General features: G+C 54.6%; 9 protein-coding genes across 9 annotated transcripts; 5 read left to right on the top strand and 4 right to left on the bottom strand.

Annotated features, from left to right (window-relative positions):
* Nucleotides 1-12: 12 nt before the first annotated feature.
* PHYSODRAFT_504629 (hypothetical protein) lies at nt 13-1,134 on the bottom strand (the record flags this gene model as incomplete). Its single annotated transcript, XM_009529546.1, has 3 exons — nt 13-119; nt 351-855; nt 1,015-1,134. The coding sequence occupies 3 exons, from the start codon at nt 1,132-1,134 to the stop codon at nt 13-15; spliced, it is 732 nt and encodes a 243-aa protein (XP_009527841.1).
* Nucleotides 1,135-1,286: 152 nt separating this feature from the next.
* Nucleotides 1,287-2,321, bottom strand: PHYSODRAFT_286118 (hypothetical protein). The gene has a single exon (XM_009529545.1). It carries the CDS (start codon nt 2,313-2,315, stop codon nt 1,410-1,412), a length of 906 nt encoding a protein of 301 aa, XP_009527840.1. The 5' UTR covers nt 2,316-2,321; the 3' UTR covers nt 1,287-1,409.
* Nucleotides 2,322-2,631: 310 nt separating this feature from the next.
* Nucleotides 2,632-3,385, top strand: PHYSODRAFT_286116 (hypothetical protein). Its single transcript, XM_009529544.1, has 2 exons — nt 2,632-2,660; nt 2,791-3,385. Exons 1-2 carry the CDS (start codon nt 2,658-2,660, stop codon nt 3,193-3,195), a joined length of 408 nt encoding a protein of 135 aa, XP_009527839.1. The 5' UTR covers nt 2,632-2,657; the 3' UTR covers nt 3,196-3,385.
* A 1,522-nt stretch (nt 3,386-4,907) lies between these two features.
* Nucleotides 4,908-7,109, top strand: PHYSODRAFT_286113 (hypothetical protein). Its single transcript, XM_009529543.1, has 4 exons — nt 4,908-5,692; nt 5,766-6,130; nt 6,212-6,504; nt 6,560-7,109. Exons 1-4 carry the CDS (start codon nt 5,615-5,617, stop codon nt 6,961-6,963), a joined length of 1,140 nt encoding a protein of 379 aa, XP_009527838.1. The 5' UTR covers nt 4,908-5,614; the 3' UTR covers nt 6,964-7,109.
* Nucleotides 7,110-7,612: 503 nt separating this feature from the next.
* On the top strand, nt 7,613-9,186 carry PHYSODRAFT_465175 (hypothetical protein; the record flags this gene model as incomplete). The annotated part of the gene is made up of 3 exons (XM_009529542.1): nt 7,613-8,154; nt 8,458-8,714; nt 8,888-9,186. Coding segments are annotated over 3 exons (1,098 nt in total), but the record flags the coding sequence as incomplete, so codon positions are not given.
* PHYSODRAFT_332520 (hypothetical protein) lies at nt 9,109-13,453 on the bottom strand (the record flags this gene model as incomplete). The annotated part of the gene is made up of 6 exons (XM_009529541.1): nt 9,109-9,190; nt 9,271-9,950; nt 10,027-10,514; nt 11,887-12,173; nt 12,211-12,539; nt 13,055-13,453. The coding sequence occupies 6 exons, from the start codon at nt 13,451-13,453 to the stop codon at nt 9,109-9,111; spliced, it is 2,265 nt and encodes a 754-aa protein (XP_009527836.1).
* Nucleotides 13,454-13,863: 410 nt separating this feature from the next.
* PHYSODRAFT_255574 (hypothetical protein) lies at nt 13,864-14,792 on the top strand (the record flags this gene model as incomplete). Its single annotated transcript, XM_009529540.1, has 2 exons — nt 13,864-14,030; nt 14,111-14,792. The coding sequence occupies 2 exons, from the start codon at nt 13,864-13,866 to the stop codon at nt 14,790-14,792; spliced, it is 849 nt and encodes a 282-aa protein (XP_009527835.1).
* A 4,758-nt stretch (nt 14,793-19,550) lies between these two features.
* PHYSODRAFT_499001 (hypothetical protein) lies at nt 19,551-20,552 on the bottom strand (the record flags this gene model as incomplete). The annotated part of the gene is made up of 2 exons (XM_009529539.1): nt 19,551-20,129; nt 20,217-20,552. The coding sequence occupies 2 exons, from the start codon at nt 20,550-20,552 to the stop codon at nt 19,551-19,553; spliced, it is 915 nt and encodes a 304-aa protein (XP_009527834.1).
* Nucleotides 20,553-21,702: 1,150 nt separating this feature from the next.
* On the top strand, nt 21,703-22,203 carry PHYSODRAFT_255427 (hypothetical protein; the record flags this gene model as incomplete). The annotated part of the gene is made up of 1 exon (XM_009529538.1): nt 21,703-22,203. The coding sequence occupies one exon, from the start codon at nt 21,703-21,705 to the stop codon at nt 22,201-22,203; it is 501 nt and encodes a 166-aa protein (XP_009527833.1).
* Between the last annotated feature and the right edge of the window lie 2,495 nt (nt 22,204-24,698).

Raw genomic sequence — 24,698 nt, 5'->3', positions numbered from 1 at the left:
TCATTGTTGTATCTAAGCTGTGGAACCGGGAGCTTGACGCTGCGCCTTGCGTGCCAAGAAGCGAGCTCTGGCAGCGGCGATGGCGTCCTCCTTGCTCGGTTTCGCCTCCTCGCGCTTCTCTTGCTTTTGTGTCGACGAAGCGTCAGCCTCAACGTTCTCCCGCTCATCACGACGCGGGGATCGACTTTCGCTCGGTTGTCCGCTGCTCTTCGTCTTCTTAATCGCAGGTTCGTCCTGCGTCGTCGCAACCTCGCGCTCACGGTCAGGATCACGCTCGCGTCCGCGCTCAGCTCTAGCCGGTTCGTCACTAGCTTTCTCATCCCGTGCCTTCTCCTTGGCCGTGTACGCACTGCGCGCGTTGTCCGTGGAGCCGCCCATTGCGATGTTCTTGTTGAGATTGGCGTAAAAGCCGGCCATGGCGTGCTCGCCCTGCTTGGTGACGTCCTCGTTCTCCTCCAGCGCCGCGAGTCGCGCGTCCTCCGCGTCCCAGCGCTGCATCTCCTGCAGTTTGCGCTTGTACGACGCGGAGACGAGCTTCTCCTTGTCGCCATAGAGCGCGTCGTCGGCCTTGCGCTCGTTGACCAGACGCCGCTCCCGGATGCGCTCGTTCTCCACCTCGCGGATCTTGGCCTGCTGCAGCAGCGTGCTGATGTACTTGGGCTTCTTCTTCTCGGCCTCCCGCTTGGCCGCGCGCTGCGACGCCTCGCTCTCCCGCGCGCTCTTCATGTCGTCGTACACGGCGTCGTAGTCGAAGACCGACGGGTCGTCGGCCAGCGCTTGGGCGCGCACTTTGTCCACCTGCGTCTGCTGCAGACTGCGCGCGGCCTCGGCGCCCACGCGTCGCCTGGCATCCGTCTCCTGCTCTGCGGCGGCCGACTGTTTGCTGGAGTTGGCGGCGGCGGCGCTGGCGAATACGTTGAAACCAGTGGCGAGCTCCTGAAATGGGGACGACAACTTTGGCGTCAAATTATGAGCGGTAGACAGAGAGTTACGCCGTGCAACTTGGACGCGCACCTTCTCCTTCGCGTCCTTCTTCGGGATCACGAGCCCGTACTGCTTGCCGTCTGACGAGAAGGGCGCGCCGAGCGGCTTCTTCTTGCCCTTCGCGGCCGGCAGCTTCATGGAGAACGACATGGCTGCTTGAATGGTATTGGTAGGTAAGGCTAGTGTAAGGATTAAGGTCGGTTAAGTACGACCTATTAGGACACCAAGCGGAGGCACCACGGAATCAAGACATGGACACTTCAGTATGAACAAGGAAGACGCCAAGGGTGGACTGTAAAGTGAATGGAAGGTGTTTGAACTTTCATCATGTTGTAGTTGGTGCATTACTACACCACGCGGACATTTTCGCTAGCTGATAGAAGAGAGATCTAAGCAGCCAGCTAGAACAAGCCCTGCGACAAGATCTACTCCTGCTTCGAGGCGGCGTGGGCCTTCTTCTGCGCCACGCGAGCCTTGCGCTGCTGGAGCGAACGCTTGGCCTGCTTCTTGTACTTCTTGTCGAACGAGTGGTCCTTCTTGGCGGCGGGCGAGGGGTCCTCGCGGATGGCCTCGTGCACCTTGGTGATCAGGTCCTCAAGCTCATCCGGGTCGATCTTGGCCTTGACGTACTCGGCGTAGTGCGAGGCAAGCATCTCCGGGTCGTCCTCCTCGAGCTCCTTCATGTGCTCAGCAACGTGCACGGCGAAGATGCGGTCGCGGTGGACCTCAGCGTCGTAGCTCTTGTCGTCGCGGCTGTAGCCGGGGAAGCGCTTTTCGCTGTGGGGGATGTCCAGGCCGGCGTCAGCGGCACCCTTAAGGGCGCCGAACACACGGTTGCCCGTGGTGGTGGTGCGCAGGCCGCAGTCCAGGTAGCAGCGGAAGGGGCGCTTCTCGTCGGCGACCTCTTCCACGAAGTAGGTGCGGCCGTTGCTCTCCGTCTTGACGATCTCGCCGTCCACCTCCGTGTTGCCCTCGTAGTCCTCGTCCAGGCCGAGCTTCTGCAGCACACGGCGGCCCACCAGCAGGCCCGTGGCGTACGCGGCGGCGTAGTTCTTGAGGCCCACGGTCAGGCCGTAGCGGGGCAGCTCCGCCGACGTGGCTTGGCACAGGATCTTGTCGCCATCGATCTCGGCGTACGCGATCTGGCAGATGACCTGCTTGTTGGTGATGCGCACCACGAGGCGGTACTTGGGCGAGTTATACTTGTTCTTGTCCTGCGTGATAAGACGCTTGCGGGCGCGGTAGTCCGTCTTGCCCTCGCGGCGACGACGGTACTTGACCTGGTAGCGCTTGAAGTACGCCTTGTTCTTAAGGACCTTGACGAACGGCATCCTTCCTCGATGAAAGTTTCCAAACTGACCGCGCTTAGCGTCAAAATGGGCCCTCGCTGCGCGCTCTTGGTTGGTCCGCGTGCCCGCCCTCCGCAATACAGCCCGCAACATGCGGACGCCAACCCGCTGGGGAGCTGGGTCCGTATTATCCTTGATGTACCGCACACCACATCGATTTTCCACCAGTCAGCTGGCGTAAAACACGCCAGTGACGCAAATGATTGGCCGAGAGCCGCCGCAGGAGAGTAGGGTTGGGATGACTGGTTCTAAATGGCGGGCCACTAGCCCGCGCGCGCAGCCCAAAGCTTATTAGTTCGTTTGGCGTTTTTCCTCCCAGCTACAATGGTGCGTTCAGGTCTCCTGGCCGCAGGGCCGTGGGCCTCTATATACAGGGCGCCGCACACAGCAGTGCAAGGGCCATCAATAGTATGGGCATGATTCGCTAACAGTGGGTGGGTACTATGATGCACGGCAGACTTTCACTCGCTTCGTTTCGGTTGGCCGCGTGGTGCTCATCAACTACGGCCCGGACGCCGGCAAGATCGCCACGATCATCGACGTGGTGGACGAGAACAAGGCCCTCGTGGACGGCCCCTTCAGCGTCACGGGCGTGAACCGCCACGTGATCAACTTCAAGCGCCTCTCGCTCACGGACCTGACGGTGGACATCCCCCTCCAGGCCCGCGAGAAGACGCTCAAGAAGGCCCTGGCCAAGGCCGACACGCTCGCCAAGTGGGAGTCGTCCACCTGGGCCAAGAAGCTGCAGAACAAGAAGACGCGCGCCGAGCTCAACGACTTCGACCGCTTCAAGGCCATGATCGCCCGCAAGCAGAAGAGCGCCCTTGTCAAGAAGGCCGTAGCCGCCGCCCGCAAGAACTAAGCGGGTCGCTTGATACGTCGCACAGTCTGAGGAGAACCGGGAGGTTGGTTTACCCTGGCTGCCTACAGGCTCATCTAGCGCGCCGCCAGTGACATGGCGGACGGAAACTGCAGGCATCGAGGAACAATAAACGTCCTAATTGGTTATTTTGCTGATAACCCCACCGCTAAAACGCTAGCTAGCTTCCCTTAGTTTACTTTGTGTTAGTGTGGCTATCGTTCAGGCGTTCAGGTACTCTTGACTTTCGCCGCACTGGAGGTGCACCTACAACTTCAACGTTGTGGCATTACGCCTTGTCTTGATCTTGTTGCCATGCGAATGCAGGAGTGTTGCCGCTTGCATATTCCCGAGTCTCCCTTCACTGCTTCTGCGCGACGTACCAGTCCAAGAAGAATGTGGTCTCCAAATGGTACAGTGGGTCATGGTCGTTGAACGAGCTTAAATCGCTCGGAAGAAGATGCCGGAGCTTCGTTAGAAGCCACTGCACCCCGCGCAGTTCATCACCGTTCACGAATAATTAAAACAGCAATGGCATATCGCAGCTTGAGAACTGATCGGGATCATTGTCCAAGACCCACTGCAACAGCCGCTCTGACAGACACTTTTCTTGAGCTACCGTTAACGGACGGCGTAAACTCGCTCCGATTCGATAGTAGCCATTCCACCACATCGAACTGTTTCCTGCAGGCTGCTTGGTTCAAGGCTCTTCGCGTGCATCCTTCAGATCGATTTTCATGAAGCCACTTTACGACCCCCAGGTGGCCTAACGTCGCAGCCCCATCCATGGCGTTAGTAGTGGATACCGACACAAAGCTGTTCGACCTCGTAAATGACGAAGCCGATGTGACACCAACAACGCCCATGGACGCTGCAGCAATTTTCGGACACTTGGAAGTAGTGCAATTTTTCCATTCAGTTAGCGCGACAGCATCAAGAGGCGTCAAGCGAAGTGGCGCATGGAAACATATCGATAGGGACTCGGAAGTCTGCAAAATTCTCATACAGCCACTGCACTGCATGGAGATGACCGTAAGTTGCAGCAGAGAACAAAATCACCCCCGAGTCTACTTCATTGTCACCGATATCATAGCGAGCTTGAAGGAACTTCGCGACTTCAAGGTGGCCATGAGCAACTGCATCCATGAAACCTCGTGCAACGCCACATTGAGAGTTCTCCGCATACCCGTTGTCGACCATCCACAGCACAGCGTTTAACTGTCCGTGCTTGCTCGCCATCATCAACGGTTCACCAAATGCCTCATCAGTATCAATATACTCCTGAGGGAGACGCTCAATAATCTTCTCCAGGAGATCAACTCGTCCGAGTCTAGCCGCTGCAATCCAACTCCTCGGAAGCTATCACTCTTAGAAAAAATGCCTTCAAAATGCCACTCGCGACATTCTCTTCGTGCACGCTCCTGTACTCAAGCAGCCACTCCAGTAGATCCGCATTTGCACCCACTGCTGCATCTTTCAGCAACGAATTCTCATTGAACGGAAACCCGATCTCAACGAGCCACTGCACAACTTCAAAGTGATCATTCCAGGAAGCCGAAGTCAACGCTTTCTTTCTCCATTCAACCAGGTTGTTGTATGGCGGCGGCTCGTCCCCTCTCGACGGCAAGAAGCTTGTCTCGTGGTCGCACATGTCGTAGAGGAATTGGAGCACACATAGATGACCTGCCTTGGCTGCTGCTTTTACCACCGATCCAAGGGCCTCCGAAAATAGCATTGTCAATAACATTATTTCAGAAAATAACAATAAATTACGCATTTCGGCGGGTTCAGCCATCTACCGTGATAATTTATTGATGTGCTTTGTGATATTACATAATTTATCACAGTTACCTTTATATAATAATGTTAGCGTTATACCAGCCATCTTCTCGCTTCCAGTCGTTCAGTAGAACTGGAATCACTGGTTGTCTGCGTTGCTAGTTGCAGCTCATTTGGCAGCGCTCACTTTTCAATTTTCACTTCTCAAGCCTCCAAGACCTCATCCAGCATGGTTCGCGCTATCCGCCCCCCTCGCCCTACCTACACGAACTCCCAAGTCTCGGGGGTTTACTTCCGCCCGTGTCGCGACGAGAACGACGAGGTGATTCTCGAGTATTTCCGTTGCTGTTGCGGCACGGTTCGGAAGCAAACCCATAGGAACGGGTACTCCAACCTGATGCAACATATCAGGCGGGAGCACCCTGACTACGAGACCGTCATGCTCGACGCTACGACAGCGGAGACAGGCTCCCTCGTGAACTTCGTCCGCCACTCGGCGCTCAACCTCCACGACTGGATGGTTTGGATTGTTATGTGCAACCTGCCACTCTCTTTTTGTGAGAGCCGAGAAGCTCGGCGGTACGTGTATGCATAAGGTCATTGTGTTTACATTACTACGGAAACTAACAACTTTACTTTACGGATGTTATTCAGCTACTCCAGCCTGGACCCCATCTCGGAGGAAACCCTGCGGGCTGGCATGGACGGGGTCGTCGTCGCCGTCGAGCGTTTAATTGCGTCGGAGCTCCCAGCGCGCTTCGGCATCATGCTCGACGGCTGGACACGCATCTGAGCACTACATCGCCGTGTTCGCGTGCTATGAGGTGAACGGCTGTCCCAAGACAACGCTACTCAGCATGGCCCCGCTGCTGGACGCGCTGGACGACGATCTCTCCGCGCAGGGCCATCTCGAGTTTCTAGCGACCATGCTGCCGCGCGATTACGGCGTACAGCTGGCGCAGTGTCGCTTCCTCGTAGCTGACAACTGCGCCGTAAACCGGCGGCTGGCAACTCTTATGAGTGTGCCGCTTGTTGGTTGCGCAAGCCACCGCCTGAACAGCAAGGTTCAGGCGGACATGGCGTCGCATGAGGAGGACTTGGCTGCTGTGCAGGCGCTCATGGTAAAATTGCGTACTCTCACCCAATCTGCCAAACTACTGTAAACGCCAATGTCTATGTGTGGTGTGTCAATATGTATCTAACACAATTTGTGTACTTTTGTAATTGTTTTACAAAATAGGTTGAAAACGCCACTTCGGCCTGTCATTCGCCAGGACACGCGCTGGAGCTCTACGTTCGAGATGGTACGGCGCTACCTCCAGCTCCTCGAGTTTCTTGACGCCGAAGACGACGACCTCATGGACCTGCTGCCGCCGCTGGCGATGAACAAGCGACTGCGGGCATTGTACCAGGAGCTGTGCGATATCGAGTCGGTCTCGAAGGCCCTTCAAGGCCACGACGTCGACCTGCTGGACGTTCGCGAGTGGTTCGACGAGCTGATCGCCGTCAAGCCACAATATGGGCGCTACATTGGTAATTTGTGTTTAATATTTTCACTAACAATTGTATAATGGTTTTTATTTTGCAGGGCCTCGGGCCAACATTGTGCACAGCCCAGATTTTGAGGCTGGGTGTGTACGCGGTCTCCGCGGGAAGGCGCAGCGGCTGACGCGTGCTGAAAAGGCCGCTTTGCAGCCCTTTGAAGCTGCCGGACCGGACGACGTGGCCGCGAGTGAGGAGAAGGAGGATCCAGCCGCGTCGTTCGTGGAGCGTCTTCGGAAGCGCCGGCAGCTTGCACAGGACCGTGTCAAGTATGAGCAGCTGAAGAGCATCCCACCCGCGTCGAACGTGGTGGAACGCTTCTTCAGCATTGCTCGGGTGACGTTTGGTCATCAACGACACGGCCTGCTGCCACGCACGCTTGAGACGATTTTGTTTCTCCGCCAGAATCGGTCGTACTTGGATGCAACGACTGTGGACAATTTGAGCTAGATGATACGCTAACTGGTGTCTTGTTAATAGACTTCATGCTTTTCATAATGGCATTATTTATTGGGTACGTTGGGGAGCGTCAGGGGATAATTTATTCAGCAACGCCCAACCTACTAAATAAAAATGCCATATTCGGAGGCCCTGCTTGATAACCTGGAAAGTGCTCAACAAGCCACTGCACCACCTGCACGTTGCCGCGCTTCGCAGCGACATCCAGCGCCAAAAAATACTGCATGCTGCCGTAGCTTTCTTCCGACCGCAAGTAGTTGGCGAGTGTCCAATTCGGCTTCCTGTCAGACTTCGACGTGCAGCTACTCTCCCAAATCCAGCTGGTCGAGTCAAGCTTGCACGCTTCAAGAAGCGATAAATTGGGTGGGGGCCCCAGGTACGAAGACACCTGGACGAAAATGTGCTGGAGCGGGCAAACCCCATGGTGCTGGCGCAGCGCAAGCGTGACAGCCGTTAGAATCATGGTTGTCAAGGAGAGAAACTAAATTGGTCAGGAGAAGAAAAGTTCTTCTCCATCAAAGAAAGAAACCGACCCATCCCAACGGGATTGTGGTTTTGTCTGATTCTCCAATTTACAGCACACTTGGCCATGTCGTTCACCGCTGTCAGTCACGTTCTCCAGGAGCATGATGGCAAGAACTCCCTAGACGATATCTACCCGCTTGTGTCTTCGTTCCTGGGGCCGTCACCCAACCTGACGCTAGCGCGAGCATGTGAGTTCATGTCGACTAAGCTGCTGGACTTGATTTGGAACTCGAGCTGCACAGTGAAGAGTAACAGGACTTCGAACTGGTCGCTGGGGAACTACCTGCGGTCGGAAGCTCACTACAGCCCGTGGGAGTTTTCCAAGGCACTGGCAGTTGTGGCGAAAAGTGAAAATACTGAAGTCCTTGAGTGGCTTCTGGAGCATTTTCCAGGTTTTGAGGTGGAGGAAAAAGTGGTGAAAGGTGCAGCGGCCGCTGGCCATCTGCCCGTGCTGCAGTCGCTGCTGGGTTATGATGACTCGGTTGGAAAGGAGGCGCGTACTTTAACTTTTGATGATGATTCGCTGACGTTGGCGTCGAGAAATGGTCACTCAGAAGTTGTGCAGTGGCTGGTCGACCGCGCCATTTCAATTGATGACGAGATAGCGAACACGTTGGCCGCAGACGCTGCCAGACATGGAAACATTGCGCTGCTGGAGTGGCTTGAGGCAAGAGGGTTCAATTACGATGTCTTCTGTTCTGCGCTCGGTCCCTGGTAAAGTTTTGGAGTGGATTGTCGCCAGGCGTGGTCACAACAACTTCTTCTCACGGAGCTCTCGCCAGGAAGTACGCAGCTTTCTTTGTGGTGCCGTCCACGCCGCTGCACGTGTCGGCCGAGTGGATATGCTGGAGATACTCGTCATTTTAGCTGAGACCTGCTGTGAAGGGGAAGGTGACGCCTGTATTGCTCGGCACTGGAACAAGCGTGTAGACTTGGACAACTGGCTGTTGTTGAGTGGAGACACTCAATCGAGCAAAGCCATCAAGGGGATCATCGCTATAAAGTCTTTGGGGTGTCGTCAGGAGTTTTGGACGACGTAGCTTCCAATGGACATCTGCAGGTTGCTAAACTGCTTCGCAGCCGCTACAAAGCGCGGATCAGCGATTTGGCAGTCACCATGTTGCTGGCAGCTGCGAATGGACATTTGGATGTCGTGGAGTGGCTGTACAACAAGTTTGCTACCCAGACTGGCATCAGGATGTTCCAGTCGCGCCAGAGTGAGGTGGATCTGGACCATGTCAACAATGTCGACCCGGTCATGAACGTGGGACCCCTATGGGATGTAGATGTCGGGAATTGGATGACCAACCACGTCGGGACCCAGGCGATGCGGCAAATGTGACCAATAATCCATTGACAACTCTTTCCGATGTCACATCGATTCGGCCAGCAACGGCGATGGACGCCGCAGCGATGTTTGGACACTTGGACGTTTTGCAGTTTCTACGAAACGTCCGGTCGAATTGGGCTCCGCATCTCGACTTGACTTTGCCCATGACAGCTCGTGATCTGCCGATGACAACTCACAACGCCATGGATGGAGCTACAGTATTTGGACACTTGGAGGTTGTAAAGTGGCTACATGAAAATGAACACACGAGATGCTCAGTTCTAGTGCTGGTTGAGGCTGCGAATAACCGGCACGTCGACGGAGTGGATTGGCTCATTGACAATCGAGCGGACGACTTCTCGTCTGATTCAATATAGCGTTGGCTGTTTGTGTGTCCAAACGTTGCGGCAGCATCCAGTGCGGTCGTAGGTCTCTCCTCGAACTCACCAATCCCCAGAAACAGACCACCGAGTTTGGTCCACGAGCAGACAGAAGAGGTCGGCAGACTTTGGAATATCCCACCAGGTGTAGCTTCCCCGAATAATTCATGAAGCCACTGCACCACTGCTAGATGCCCATAACCCGCCGCGTAAAACATCGTCTCAGCTGCGCTGACTTGGTGTCCGCGTTGGTTGTGGAGCAATTTTGCAATGGCGAGGTGACCGCGTGAGGCTGCATTATGCATAACGTCAGACGGATACTTGTCCATGCGACGCCCGAGACCCTGGTCCAGTATCCACTTCACAACTTCGAGCTGCCCGCTAGAACACGCCACCACAAACGCTTGCTCCAGCTCATCTTCGTACTGTTGGGCGTGAGACTGACGGAGCTCGATAATTCTCTTGACAAAATCAATGCGGCCACTTGCCGTCGAGGCGCACAGCAAGTGCCGCAAGAGTGGCAGGTAGTTCTCGTCACTGCTCCTGGCCAGAAGCCACTGCAACACGTCGTCACCAGTGTCATCCCCAGCGATATGTTGATCGATGTAATGCTTGTCATGCGCGATGAGCCATTGCACCAACACAACATCTCCGTTCTCTGCTGCATTTGAGACCAGACTCGTGCATTCCTCAGCCGAAACGGTGGAAACGCCACGCTCCAGCAACCACTTCACAACCTCCGACTTGTCCGACCATGAGGCGAGTATCAATGCGCAAGACCCCCACATTACCACACGAGTCGTTACAGTCGTGTGTCACACGACTGTAACGACGCTGGGTCTCTTGATTTCCAGTGCCTGGTTGTGGCGCGGCGCACTCTTGGCTCAGGAGCTGCAGCGCGGATAACTGACCAGCTTTTGCTGCTGCCTCCACCACGGACGCCTCCACTTTAAAACCTGGAGAGTGCTCCAGTAGCCAGATCAACACGTCGACGTCTCCTGTGGCTGCAGCCACAGTCATAGCCTCGGTGAATTGCCACTTGCTGTAGCCAGCATGGGACCGAAGGTAGTTCGTCAACTTCCAGTTAGGCTTCCTGTCAGCTTCAGTTGAGCAGCTACTCGCCCAGATCCAATCCAGCAGCGACGTCGACCCGAACGTACAAGCTTGCGCTAGCGACAGGTTGGGCGGGGGGCCCAGGTAGGAAGAGATAGCACCAGAAACGTCTTCCAGTGAGTTGACTCCATCGTGGCGCCCCAGCACCAGCGTGACGGCCTTCAGCTTCATGTCAGTCAGTTGGAGCTCTTCTGCTGTAAACAAGCTGGACAATGGGGGGAGAACAGAGAACCTGGGACGCTGCGTTGGGAGCCTTGGCAGAGATCAGCTTCCGTGGCAGTGGCCTATTTAACCCTTCTAGCCCCAGACCCCCCCACAAACAGACCTTCGTTTCTGCAATCAGCTTTCGTCCGATGGCACCGCTCATTTCGGACGCCTATTCACGGCCTGACCTGCCTGATTCGTAGTCCAAATGGCCCCGAAATCGCCCCGAGATAATGCTCCGCTCGATGTACCATATCACGACCTCCGAGTGCCTACTTTCCGATGCCAAGCTCAGCGTTTGGCCCTACCAGGCAACGCACTTGTTGAACGTCTGACGCTTCTCCTTCCTGATGAAAATGACATTATTATCTCGATGCAATAATCACAAAGAAAATGAAGCACAACGAGCTTTCACTGCCGCCTCTATCACTGACTCGTTCAGTTCGAATCTGGGCAATGCTTGAGCGACCACGCCAAAATTTGGACAGCTTCACGCCCTGCAGCAACCATGGTTTCTTGTTCGAACTGGTGTCAGACGTAGTGGACGGAGGCAGTTGCTTAAGATTAAGAGTCCATGAGGCTTCCGCTCGCTGCTATTACCGGTAGTAACAGAGCAGATTTAAAACGTAGCGGGGCCAAGATGTGCAGGTCTAAGAAGGACGACAAGGAAGCATGTATTACATGGGAGAGCGAGACGACACCACCGTGGTGTCTGAAACGTATCGATTGTTTGTGGAGGGACGAGCAGAAGACTAGATAATATTCCTATTCAAGACAGTACGTATAAACGAAACTCACTGTCCTGCGCTCTCCAACATTTTCCAGTAAGCCTCAAACACGCGCGCAGCCTTCTTGTACATCCACAACCGAATGTGGTTGTGTGACGTGTTGCACCTTGAGGCAAGTATAACACGGTAGATTGGGAGCTGGAACTCCCACCAAGAACAACGTCTATTGCTTGTTCCTTGGGGAGCTAATTGAGAACTGATACTAATCTACTGCCTGCCCTTACCTGCCATTGCTGGCAGCCCAGGAAAGCCAGGCAGCCAATCCCATGCCCGATCTTGGGAATCCAGTAGTGGCGCCTAGTTAAGCTTTTTACAGGTGGTGGGTTTGCCAACCACCACAGGTTGTTGAAAATATTATTCTCGTCGACGGGGAAGTCCAGTGTTCGTGGGGAGACCCAGTCCAGAAAGAGTACCATATCGAGCACGCCCGCGCTCAAGGACTCTGAAATGGCAGACTCTATCGATTCCGCACAGCTCGGAAACTCCTCCAGAAGCCACTGCACTACTGGTAAAACCCCGCGTCGTGCGTAGCGTACCAGAAAATCCCCCCAATCAACAGCACAAGCGAGTTCACTTCCGCCAATGTTGACGCACCACTGCAGCGAGCGAAGAGAAGTGAGCTCTTCCGTTTCGGAGCAGAGCGCTGCCAGTGAGAACCCGTCCGACCGATTGGCAAAGAGCCACTCCATCACATCGAAGTGGTTGTTTGCTATTGCTCCGTCCAGCGCACGCATCGTGCACCCCTCGCTCCGACGCGCGTGCAGCCACTTTACAACTTCCAAATGCCCCATTGCAGCCGCGCCGTCCATCGCCGTCGTAGTTGCGCGTGGGATCAAGCGACCTCCACCCTCTAAATTTCCGCTTTGTGCCCCGTGACGTTATCGCGCCATGAAGATACCGAACGACGTCCAAGTGCCCAAATATTGCAGCTGCGTCCATCGCAGTCGCAGGTTTTGCACTGGAAGTTTGCAGGTCCTTGACTATGGGGTCGTCTTGAACGTAGATTTTACCAAACCAAGCAGGGCCAGGATGGAACGCGCCAGACGACGTGGCTGCAGGCGTCTCATACAGCCACTGCACCACATCCAAATGTCCATTTGCTGCTGCTAAGAAGATGGCCTCTTCTCGGTTGACGCGCAGTCCACAGCGCGCTTGCAGCAACTTTGCCACCTTGAGATGGCCAAGCGCCGCTGCATCGCGCATCACGGTCGGGTGGCTAAGACCGAGCTGAAAGCTAAGCCCAAAAGTCTAGCATCATCTGCACCACGTCAAGTTGTCCATATCTGCACGCGACCACCAGGGTATTCTCACAGCAAAGCTCCAGCTCCCGACACAAATTCTTTCTACGAGGAAAACTCCCCGCAGCGATTCTTGCTATAAGATCAGCTCGCCCTTCCTTTGCAGCTGCCAGCAGTAGTGGCCGGACGACTTCCGAGTTTTGGGTTCGAGGGGTTCTCTCCAGAAGCCACTCGATCACGGCGCCTGTAGCGTCTTGAGCGAGGTATTCTTCGTTGTAGTGAAACCCGTGCTTGAGGAGAAATTCCAACAGGGACACATCTCCACGCCCCGCCGCACTATAAACGAGGAGATCTCTTGTTGCTTGGCCATCAATAGTGTCTTGTTCTTCATGCGCCATCGGATGATGTCTGAATGGCCAAATACAGCAGCCACATTCAACTCGCGCACTCTCCAGCTCCCCAGACTTGGGTGGGTTCGCCAGGATGGCTGACCAAATGTGGCACCTTGTTGGTGTAGAAATTGCAGCGCCCTGCTTGTGCGGCTGCTTCCACCACCGTTTTATCAACGCTGCATTCCGAATAGTGGTCAAGAAGCCACTGCAAGATAGCCAAATTCCCTCTCTGCGCAGCGACAACCATAGGCTCGTTGAACTGCCATTCCCCGTAGCGAATCTCCGATCGCAGGTAGTTCGTCAACGTCCAGTTAGGCTTCCTGTCAACTTCAGTCGTGCAGCTACTCTCCCAGATCCAGTCCAGCAGCGGCGTCGACCCGAACGTGCAAGCTCGAGCTAGCGACAGATTGGGCGGGGGCCCCAGGTAGGAAGAAATAACATCAGAAACGTGCTCCAGTGCGCTCACACCTTCGTGGAGCTGCAACACTAGTGTGACGACCTGAAGCCTCATGACGGTTGGTGTTTTTTTCTGAAGAATGAATGACACCAAAATCTGGGAGACGGCGGTAGATTCGGGCTGGTGTCGATAACAATTCGCTGTCCGCCATTGAAGCTCATTGATGATCGATCTTGCAGCGAGGATCGCAATCCAAAATGGGCACACGCGGAAGTGATACGCAGTGCATGCCCAGCCCTGAGGACAACTTTGGCGGTGCGCGTGAAGTTGCCGCCGCCATTTTCAGCGTGTGGCTTGAACTAGGCTTATGCAAGGGCAGATTTCCCCTCGAGATAGCTCACTCACTGGTTTGCTCCAAGCTGCACACAGCCCAACCTGTTGCTCACTCTAGCAACTGCTCATAGCACTTCTTCAAGCTCAAGTGGAAACATTCAGCTACTAAAGTCATCTCGACTGCATCGAATATGTCCCACGAAGCCGCTGTCTTGGCCTTTCGCGTCCTGGCAGGCTGCTCCTACCTCGTGATGCTCAGCAGCCCGTCGCTCAACATCTACCGCGTGCACAAGGCAAAGAGCGTGGGCGTGCAGTCGATTTTTCCGCTTGTCGCTTTGCTCGCAAACTCCCACCTATGGTAGTTTGATCTCTGCATTAATCAACTTAACCACACACACACACACACACACACTAATAACTCTTGCCACTTCTGAACAGGATGATGTACGGCTACCTGGCCAAGATTTACTTTCCCGTGTTCTCCTGCTTCCTCATGGGCGACTTCGCAGCCGTGATTTACCTCACCATCTACTACCGCTACTCGAACAACCACAGCTACGTGATTCGCTCCATCGCTGCAGTGCTGGCCATCCTCGCAATTCTAAGCGCGTATGCAATAGCTGGCGGACTTGGGCACACGAACCAGTCCCGACACGATGTCAGCACGGTACTCGGTTTCTTCGCTGACATCGCCAGTGTCTGCTTGTACTGTGCGCCGATGGAGAAGCTCTACATGGTGCTCAAGCACAAGTCCGCGGTCTTCATCGACCTGCCCATGGTGCTCGCCGGCTACATGAACAACATGATCTGGCTCACGTTCGGCAGCTTGATCCAGAATTATTTCATGATCTCGATCAACATTTTCTTCTTCACCATGAACTCGATCACTCTCGTGGTGTACCAGATCTACAACCCGAAGACGCATCCGCTCAAGGACGGCTGGGACGCAATCTCAAGCAGAAGCTCAAAGGTCGACGACTTCCACATCCAAGTGTCCGTGGATGTTTCGGAGGATCTGAAGAAGGTACCTGACATGAAGAGCGACAAGGTCATCATGGAACCACCAATTCCGCACCACGAAGTCAACCACTTGCGTGTGGAGCCAGCTATCGCGGATTAACTGCAGTAGGGCACAACTTTTTTTTGCAGAAACGCATGGTTAAGTATACTTTACTTTAAGTATCGAACTATTATTTGGAGACATCTGTATGAAGACAAATACTCAATTATAGCCATCCAAGGTGACGCCCAAGGCTTGGACTTCACATGGGGTTGGATGTTGCTTAACTTTGCAATCTTTCCTGTAATCAACCTTCCTGTGGTCTTGACCCTGCTCAGCTCCGAATTGACCCAGTGAGACGCAACAAAAGCTGAAAGTAGCTATTCTCGCTCAGTCGCGAGGACGACCAACGGATCCTCAGTCGCTCTGGAGCGTTTTATTGCGCCGCCGCCACTTCCATCCGAGGCCGTGGCTGAATGGATTCAAGTCTCACGAGATGATCATTACTCAAATTCCAATACAAGTGTGGCCAAGCATCGATCAAGCAGCGTTGTAGTCGCCCCACATACCAGCGCCCACAATGTCGCACGCAACCGCGTTGCTGGTGTTCCGCATCCTCGCCGGGTGTTCCTACCTCGTGATGCTCAGCAGCCCGTCGCTCAACATTTACCGCGTGCACAAGGCCCAAAGCGTCGGCGTCCAATTGTTGAAAGGAACAGTTTACACAGAGTAGGTAGCTCACTACAATGTATTACTCTTTTGGTTATCCTCTATTCCTATGCCTACTACTCTAGATCCGTGCTGGGTACCTGGAGGCAAAAGAGGAAGTGAGCTCGTCTTCGGACTGCGTCCTCGACTCCTCACTCCTCGGCCTCGTGTCGTCATCGCACTATGTATGGTTGGCAGGCAGCTCTCTGCTGCACACAGCTGGCGATCTGAACTTCTCTCGTACTTGCTAAAACAATAATAACATGTTTGAGAGGGTTTGCTTTCAGTTGCAAAATAACTCGACTGGCAGACAGGCGAAGCCTGCTGCCACTCTGCGAGCGGGGCGCGCTCGGCGCGCCTCTTCATTCAACACTCCCACTAAGTACTAGGGTAAAGTTTCAGATCTCGCACTCCTAGTTTCTCTCTTAGTTTCAGGAATTGTTTTGTGGGGAGAGCTTTAGTGAGAATATCCGCAGTCATTTCTGCTGTAGAGCAGTAAGCTATCTTGAGGCGGCGAAGTTCAACCAGGTCCCTCGTAAACAGGTAGCGGATCTCGATGTGTTTGTTTGCTTTGTGATTTCCAGGATTTTTCACAATGCTGATGGCAGCGTTGCTGTCACACCATACCTGCACTGGTACTTTTTGAGGAAACCCCATTTCTCCCAGCAAGTGCCACAACCACTCACTTTCTTTAGCTCCCTCACTTAGTGCGATGAGTTCGGCTTCAGCAGTAGAGAGCGACACGCCTCCCTGCTTGCTACTACACCATGACACACTGGCTCCGGCCATTTGGATTACGTACCCTGCTACGGATTTACGTTCTTTAGGTTGACACGCAAAGCTCGCGTCAGTGTACACTTCGTAAGTCACGTCTCTCGTTTTTCCTTCGAGAAACAGACCGTACGTTGACGTCCCTTTCAAGTATTTGAGTACTCGCCTAGCCGCTTCCCAGTGCGCGCGGTTGTAACAAGACAGAAATTTGCTCAATTCTCTAACCGCGTTGGCGATGTCCAGTCGTGTCCCACGGACCAAATATTGGAGTGATCCAACAATGCCTCTGTAGTCGTAAGGCTGCGCAGCAACCGGCTCTGCGCTCATGTCCGTCTCTGGCTCGAGTACGAGGCCAGGTGCTTGCGGTGTCATCACCGGCGAGCTATCGACCAGTTTGTACTTCGTGATCAGCTCTGCAATGTACTTGCGCTGTGAGATCATCATCACACGCTGGTTCCTATTGCGAGTTACCTCCATCTTGAGGATGTAGTGAATGTCGCCAAGGTCTTTCATCTTGAACCGTTTTGACAACTCGGCTTTGAGCCCATCAATGAGTCGCATGTTCAGCGACATGATCGTCAGATCATCGACATAGACCAGGACTATGATCCAATCTACTCCCACTTTTTGCACGTAGATGCAAAACGCTTTGTGGCAGCGTGCAAAACCCATCGACGTCAAAAAGGTATGTAGGACTTTATACCAGATGCGCGGAGCTTGTTTCAGGCCATAGATGCTCTTCAGAAGTTCACAGACCAAGTGCTCTTGGCCTCGCTTCGCAAAACCGTGAGGTTGCCTCATGTAGATCTTTTGCTCTCCTTCCATCGTGCCGTTCAAAAACGCCGTATGGACATCCATCTGGTGGATGTGACAGTCCAATATCGTCCCTATCGCCAGCACTAGGCGCAGCGACTCAAATCGTGCCACGGGTGCGTATACCTCATCACAGTCTACCCCAAACTCCTGGTGGTTGCCCTGTGCTACGAGGCGTGCTTTGAACCGCTCGACAGTCCCGTCGGCGTTATACTTTACTACTAGTACCCAGTGACAGGGCAAAACCTTACGTCCGGGTGGCAGTTTTACGAGTCTCCACGTCCCATTCTCGATCAAGGAGTCGTACTCAAGTTCCAGAGCTTATTTCCATTGCTCTCTATGTGGTCCACTTAAGGCTGCTTTGAGCGACCGTGGTGTCGGCACTTTGTGCTCTAGTATGTCCTGCGCAATGTTCTTATCTAGCATCGCCTGGAAGCACTAATAGTCCGCGTATCTCTTCGGCTTCTTCGCCTCTCTACGTGGGCGGGATTCACGCCTCTGTGGCGTATCGACGAGTCCCACACGTTGGCGTTTCTTTTGAGCTCCCACTGCTGGGTTACTGTTTTCAGTAGCTGCTTCAGCTCCCACTGCCTCAGTAGACCCCTGTGCTCATGATTCAGCTCCCACTACTGCCGTGGACCCGTCGGCAAGTGCTTCAGCTCCCACTGCCTCCGTAGACTCGGTGGCTAGTGTTTGGTTTCCATCTGCTGCGGGTGGCTCGCGCGCGGCAGATTCAATTGTGAGGGGCTCTTCGGCCTGACCGAAAGCTCGCTGAACCATGGTGGCTACATTGGTCGTCATCACGCGATAAGATGTGCTTGTTGTTATACATGTCCCAGAGTCTATAACCCTTCGTTTCCTCAGATATTCCGAGAAACCGGCACTTTTCGGCGCGAGCAGACAGCTTTTTGTCCTTTCTTAGGGCGGCAGGAACGTGCGCAAAGCACACACATCCCCACACAGGTAGCTTGCTCACGTTGGGAGGCTCCCCATACACCATCTCATACGGTGTCTTGTTTCCCAAACGTGCCATGGGTGTGCGATTCTGCACATAAGTCATGTACATGAGCGCCTCTGGCCACCACCTGTGTTCCATAGCTGCGTCTTTCAACGCGCAACGAACTCTATCCAGTTTGCTCTGGTGGCCTCGCTCTGCAGCTCCGTTTTCTTCGGGGCTGTAGGCGTTGGATGTCTGGAATACGATGCCTTTGCCTTTACAGAAGCTTTTAAAAGCTGCATTCACAAACTCAGTTCCTCCATCGGACCGGATCCGACGAATCGTGAACTTTCCCTCACGCTCAAGGTGCAAAAGTAGCTCCTCTACTTTCTCAAAGACTTCTTTCTTACAGCGTAGGACGTAGGTCCAGCGCCACGACGTGTTGTCGTCAATGATACTCAGGAAGTATTTGATTTTCCCGCAGATGCCATACACCCCTATGATCTTCATGGGGCCGTTTGTGTCCATATGAATGGTGCTGATTGGGTTCTCATCTCTCGAGCCCTTTGCATTCCGGTAGGACATTCTCCTCTTCTTCATCTCTGCACAAGTTGTGCAAAAGAATGGGATCTTTCTTAGACCTGGTGCGGAAATTTTTGGCATTCCAGTCACCACTTTTGTGCTTAACATTGCAATTAATGCATCCTTATTAAGGTGGCCCAGCTTAACATGCCACTCCTGCAGTGTGCGCTCTAACCTCTCAGTACCTAGGCGAGCTAGTGGTTTACAGGGCTCCTGTTTCACTGCGTTGCACAGTAGTTGACGCTCTTGCAGTGTTTTATTCTGTATATAGTATGCCCCGTTAATTGCTTTTGCAACAAACACTAATTCATTGGCAAAGAACACAAATTTGTACTCGCCAGTTAGGGAACCATATATCTGGTACCCACCGCGCCTGAGCCAGAACTCGCTCAGAATGTTCGAGGTAGCGTCCGGTACTAACGCAATATTTTCGAACAGAAAAGGTCTAATTCCTTGTGGACCATGCAAATACAATTTTATCGTGCCAAGATGTGTTTGAATGCTTAGAGCCTGTGCGAATGTAAACATGTACTGGTTGTTGGGCTCCTTCTGCACAAACCGCACTGCCTCGCTGGTTAGCCCGTGCCCGCACCCTGAGTTAAGTACCCAAGAATTTGTGGTTAGATACGAATCATCGTCTAACAGAAATGAATACAAACTTCGCACCTTTTTCTCGAGGTCAGTCAGCATGCTGGCGAAGCTCTTCGTCGCCTCGGCAATCTCTAGATTGCTGCCCTCGCTTGGCTGTCCTTCCATGTCCACGTCGTCGTCCGATTGCTTAGCGGCGGCTGGAGCCGTGCCCGAAGCGTCAGCTTTCACGGCGTTGACGACGCTCTCCATTGGCTCGTCTTCGTCGCTCATCGGCGAAGCGTCCTTTCCCGGCGTGTCAGGCTGCTGAAAGTTGCTTGGGTGCGGGCTCGTGTACCCATCCGGGGTCGCGGGCAGCGAATCTTGCTGCGCGTCGCACGCGTCTACCGCCACGACTTTGGCCAGGCACTCAGCCAATGGGATTTCACGACGCTCCTTGGCCTTGGCCTTGGCCTTACCCTTACCCTTTCCATTGCCATTCATCTTGGGTGTAGGCTCGTGCACTTCCTTGCGAGCCTGCGGCTTGGGTACGTCCACACGTTGCGGCGAAACACACCCGCAGCCCTGTCTGCGCGACGCGCGGGGCAGTCAAGCATCTTGTGTGGGCCAATGCCATCCCGATCGTTTTGCGCGCCTGCGCAGTAGTGGCACCTCATGTACCCGACGTTGTAGTGGTCGTCGATGATCGGACCGTCTGCGGCCTTTCGCTTGCCCAGAACGGATCCCTTCGGATTTGTTGGAGCCGTCTTGGCTGGGGTCGACTTGACGTGGTTGACCACCCTGCCGCTAGCCAGCGCCATAATTTCGCTCTTGGTCTTGTTGTCAAAGATGTTGGCAAGCTTCTCGCTCACCTTCTCCAGTGTGAAGCTCTCCTCCGTGAACTTGACGGAGGAGCCCCACATGTGCCTCGGAAGCACACCGAGCACCATGACCAGCATCATCTTCGACGTGATCATGTGCGTATGCAGAGCCTCGTGCGCGTTCACTTTGACCTGGCTGCGCACGGTGTTGAGGTCTTGTAAGAGCTGGCCAACGCTCTTGAAGTCGGCGTTCACCACCTCCAGGAACTGCTGTACCAGCCCGACGACGCCTGCCGCGTTGCTGAGGCTGTACCGCTTCTCAACAAGCCGCCAAATCACATGGACCGGCTCGTCCATTTGCTTGGTCGCGATTCCCTTGAAACCGCCCGGCAGCGTTTCACACAGCAGCCGCTTGATGTACGACGACTGCTGATTCAGCAGCGTCTCGTGCAAATCGTGCTGCCATGTCACCTCTTTGTCCGCCGCGGGCGAGCGTGGCGGCAGCTCCGGCTGGCTTACGACCAGATCCTCGAAGCGCGTCAGCGGCTTTGCACGCTTGTGCTGCAGCTCCTCGAGCGCGCGTTGCTCACTCAGCGCCCTGAGGTGGATGATCAACCTGCTCTTCCACGCAGCTAAGTGCAGGGACTTCCCGTTGAGCTTCAGCGAGTCGACCGACGACATGACAACCTGGAGCTTGCTCATTGTACTTGAAATGTTGAAATGAACAGTTTACACAGAGTAGGTAGCTCACTACAATGTATTACTCTTTTGGTTATCCTCTATTCCTATGCCTACTACTCTAGATCCGTGCTGGGTACCTGGAGGCAAAAGAGGAGGTGAGCTCGTCTTCGGACTGCGTCCTCGACTCCTCACTCCTCGGCCTCGTGTCGTCATCGCACTATGTATGGTTGGCAGGCAGATCTCTGCTGCACTATCCAGACCACAGCTGGCGATCTGAACTTCTCTCGTACTTGCTAAAACAATAATAACATGTTTGAGAGGGTTTGCTTTCAGTTGCAAAATAACTCGACTGGCAGACAGGCGAAGCCTGCTGCCACTCTGCGAGCGGGGCGCGCTCGGCGCGCCTCTTCATTCAACAGCAATCCATCTTCCCACTCGTTGCTCTGCTCGCCAACTCGCACCTCTGGTTAGTGTTATGACGGATAGACATTTTCTATTGTGGAAACCGATTAGATTGTCTAATTGGGATATAAATCGGTTGATTAAGCAGATGATGAAGCTTAATGGGGTCTGATTTGCTAAATCCGACCTCCTAATTAGATCGAAAGACTAAGATTTGTACTCTGATTTGACAGAGCGGTCAGTTGTGCCTACAACGCCATGTGGCAAGCTGATTTAGCTGCTCCACGGCTTACAAAGCCCGGGACGGCTGATTTGCATGCTAATCAGCCCGAATGTCCGACACCCACACGGCATTCGGTGGCCGATTTAACGTAAAACCGACAAACGCTAATGCTGACGAGAAATGACAGCGCAAATACATGACTTCAGAACTTGATAATAGAATGCAGTACACATCGAAGCTCACAGAAGCGTATTTAATGCACGCGATGCTATTTTTCGTTAGTAGGTACGCGAATCACTCAGCTCGTGGCGGTAAGTGGTCGCTCGTCGTATTTCTGGCGGGTAATGAGGCAACCCCCATTTTATTAACCTTACACCGATTTATACCCTTACCAATGCCACATGAAATCATAAGGATCCCCGATTTAGTACCAATCAAATCTCTCATGAACGCTGCTTTATCAGCTAATCCGCTCGGGCAATCTAATCGGTTTCCACAATAATCTCTGTTCATTTATTGTTCAGGATGATGTACGGCTACCTGGCCAAGATTTACTTTCCCGTCTTCTCCTGCTTCCTCGTCGGGGACTTTGCCGCTGTCATCTACCTGGTCATCTACTATCACTACTCGGATAACAAGCGATATCTTATCCGCTCAATCGTCACAACAGTCGTGATCCTCTTTGTGCTGACATTGTACGCCATTCTCGGCGGCTTTGGGGTCACGAACCAGACGCGCCACGAGGTGAGCACGGTCTTGGGGTTCTTCGCCGACATCGCCAGCGTCTGCCTGTACTGTGCGCCGATGGAGAAGCTCTACATGGTGCTCAAGCACAAGTCCGCGGCCTTCATGAACCTGCCCATGGTGCTCGCGGGCTACATGAACGTCATCTGGCTCACGTTCGGCAGTCTGCTGGGCAACTGGTTCATGATCTCCATCAACATCTTCTTCTTCTCCATGAACTCGTTCACGCTGGTCGTGTACCACATCTACGACCCCAAGACCCACCCGCTGGAGGAAGGCTAGGACAAGAAGGTGGCGGACGAGGGCGTAGACTTGAAGAAGTTCCCGCTCAAGGAAGATGCGGATGCCAACGACGAAGAGTTCGTCGTGATCGACGTGTCCGGCGACCAGAAGCTCAATGCGTCAACTCCTCTGCGCTAAGATATCTACTACACCCACACAACTCTTACTAAGCTTAGAGCCTATTGATAAAATATGAACTCGTTGCCTTCTGTTCTGAACAGCTCTTCTGTATTTTTTTTCAATGACATGACCTCTGAGTCGGCTACAGACTACGGTTCATACTCGTGCTTGAGCGGGAATGGATCCCAACGCGTTTGAAGCTTATATATCCTCCAAGCGTCCCTGCGCAGGTATCAAAAATACATGCAACAAATTGTTTTGCACGCATTTCGGATCAAGAGGTTCGCGATGACCTGGTCATGGCGATGAAGACGGCACCGGCGGTACTGTAGTTGCTACACTCATGGTGATGCACACGCGGTCCTACCGTCCGTGTAAGCAATAGTGGGATGCATTCATCGTCGACAATCCGCGATCGTAAATGCGGTCGCAGTGTCCTTTGGCTGCGTGTGAGGCTTCGGTTTGTCTTCATGCGGAGAAACTTTAGATGTAGAGTACAGTACGGTACAGCTCCCGTTCCTCACACCCTTTTGCCATCGCCGGATCGCACACGACCGAGGCGGACGGACCAAAGGACTAGGAACATCTTTTTGGGTCGCGCCACGACGACCCCACGCTGGACTGCGCAAAATAAAGCCCATCTGGCGCTGATAGCAGCCGAGCGCCCCCAACCTGCTTGCGACGCAATACAAAGGGCACAAAACTCGTAACTTTCTCTCACGATGCACACATGCATAGAGTGAAGGCGTGTTCATTACTGCCCCGACTTCAAGACGCTCCATACTGAAATCCAGTCACGCCATATGGCCGGATACGGGCCAATCGGGGGGTGCCCCGCACCCAAAAGAATCCACCGCCACGTTGGATCCCACATACAATCGCCCAGTCGTTTGGTCCCCCAGGACCAAATCTCAAATTTTTGACCTCAAAATACGCACAGCTCCACAGGGGGAGGGGATAAGGGCGGCCCAAAAGCGAAAGAAGGAAGAGCAAGACAGAAGACAGCGGCCTCGTGTCTTCTCCTTCGTCCGCCCGATGTCCAGCAGCAGCGGCAGCATGCGCAGCCCCGGCGAGCGCGGCGCCATCGGCAAGCGCTTCACCAAGGCGCGGCGCCGCGGCAACAGCCAGGGCGAGGCGCTGTCCAGCGGCAGCGGCGGCGGCGGCGCGTTCGGCGGCATGAGCCCCGTGGGCGGCGGCGCCTTCGGCCCCAACGGGCGCAACACCATCAGCTTCGGCAAGCCCGCGAGCGCGGCGGCGCTGCTGTCGTCGTCCCCGGCCACGACGCCGGGCCAGCACATGGTGTCGGCGTCGTTCAAGGACGACGCGGCGGGCTTCGTGTCCAGCAAGACGGGCTTCCTGACCAAGCGCGCCATGTCGAGCATGGACGCGTTCGCCAACTGGAAGGAGCGCTTCTTCGTGCTGGCCGAGGGCCACTTGTCGTACTACAAGCAGGGCGGCGGCTTCTTCAACACGGGCAAGGAGGACATCGTGCACCTCAAGGGCGAGCTGGAGCTCACGCCCGACACGATCGTGCGCAAGAGCAACATCGACGACAAGGCCAACTGCTTCGAGGTCGTGACCCCCACCAAGAAGATGTTCTGCCAGGCCAGCACGGCGCGCGAGATGGAGGACTGGGTCAAGTCCGTCAGGGCGCACATCAACGCGCTCAAGAAGAGCCAGATGCGCGGCAGCTTCCACGACTCGGCGCCCAGCGGCGGCGTGAACCTCGGCGCCTCGGGCGGCCCCGGCGTCACCGCCGGCCTGGCCGGCATGATGCAGGCGGGCGCCATGGAGACGGACTACTCGCGCCCGAGCATGCTGGAGGACCACGAGATCGTGCGCGGCGCCGACAAGTCGTCGGACCCCAAGGACATCGTCATCAAGCAGCTGCTGGAGGAGAACCGGTCGCTGCGCGAGCAGTTGACCATGAAGGACCAGGTGATCCACGAGCTCGAGACGAACGGAGGACGCTCGGTGGACGCCCCCGCGGTCGGAGCCGGCAAGCTGCGCTCCACGGCGCCGCAGATGATCCTGGACCTGCGAGACGTCAAGAAGAAGCAGTTCCAGCTCTTCGACGCGGCCGAAGTGGGCAACTGGCACCTGATTGCGACGCTGCTGCGGGACAACGTCGTGGACGTGAACGGCGTGGGCATCAACCAGACGTCGGCGCTGCACCTGGCCGCGCGCAACAACCACCCGAACGCTGTGAAGGAGCTGCTGGCGCGTGGCGCCGACTCGTCTGCACGAACGGGAGACAGCTACACGGCGCTGCACATTGCTGTCCAGGCCGGCAACGTTGAGTAAGTGCTGCGTATTATTATGCGGGGTGTGGAGTGGTTGAATCTTTGTACTGACCGGGATTTGTGTTTGTTATG

Source organism: Phytophthora sojae, assembly GCF_000149755.1.
Source record: "Phytophthora sojae unplaced genomic scaffold PHYSOscaffold_4, whole genome shotgun sequence".
In the NCBI taxonomy this organism is placed as follows: Eukaryota; Oomycota; class Peronosporomycetes; order Peronosporales; family Peronosporaceae; genus Phytophthora; species Phytophthora sojae.
Note: the sequence above shows the minus strand (reverse complement) of the source record. Positions and strands in the feature narration are given on the sequence as shown.

Coding starts and splice junctions, on each gene's coding strand:
- PHYSODRAFT_286113 (XM_009529543.1), top strand. CDS start 5,615: ATGTTATTCAGCTACTCCAGCCTGGACCCCATCTCGGAGGAAACCCTG. Junction 5,693..5,765: donor TGGACGGGGTCGTCGTCGCC/GTCGAGCGTTTA, acceptor CACGCATCTGAG/CACTACATCGCCGTGTTCGC. Junction 6,505..6,559: donor ACAATATGGGCGCTACATTG/GTAATTTGTGTT, acceptor TTTATTTTGCAG/GGCCTCGGGCCAACATTGTG.
- PHYSODRAFT_286118 (XM_009529545.1), bottom strand. CDS start 2,315: ATGCCGTTCGTCAAGGTCCTTAAGAACAAGGCGTACTTCAAGCGCTAC.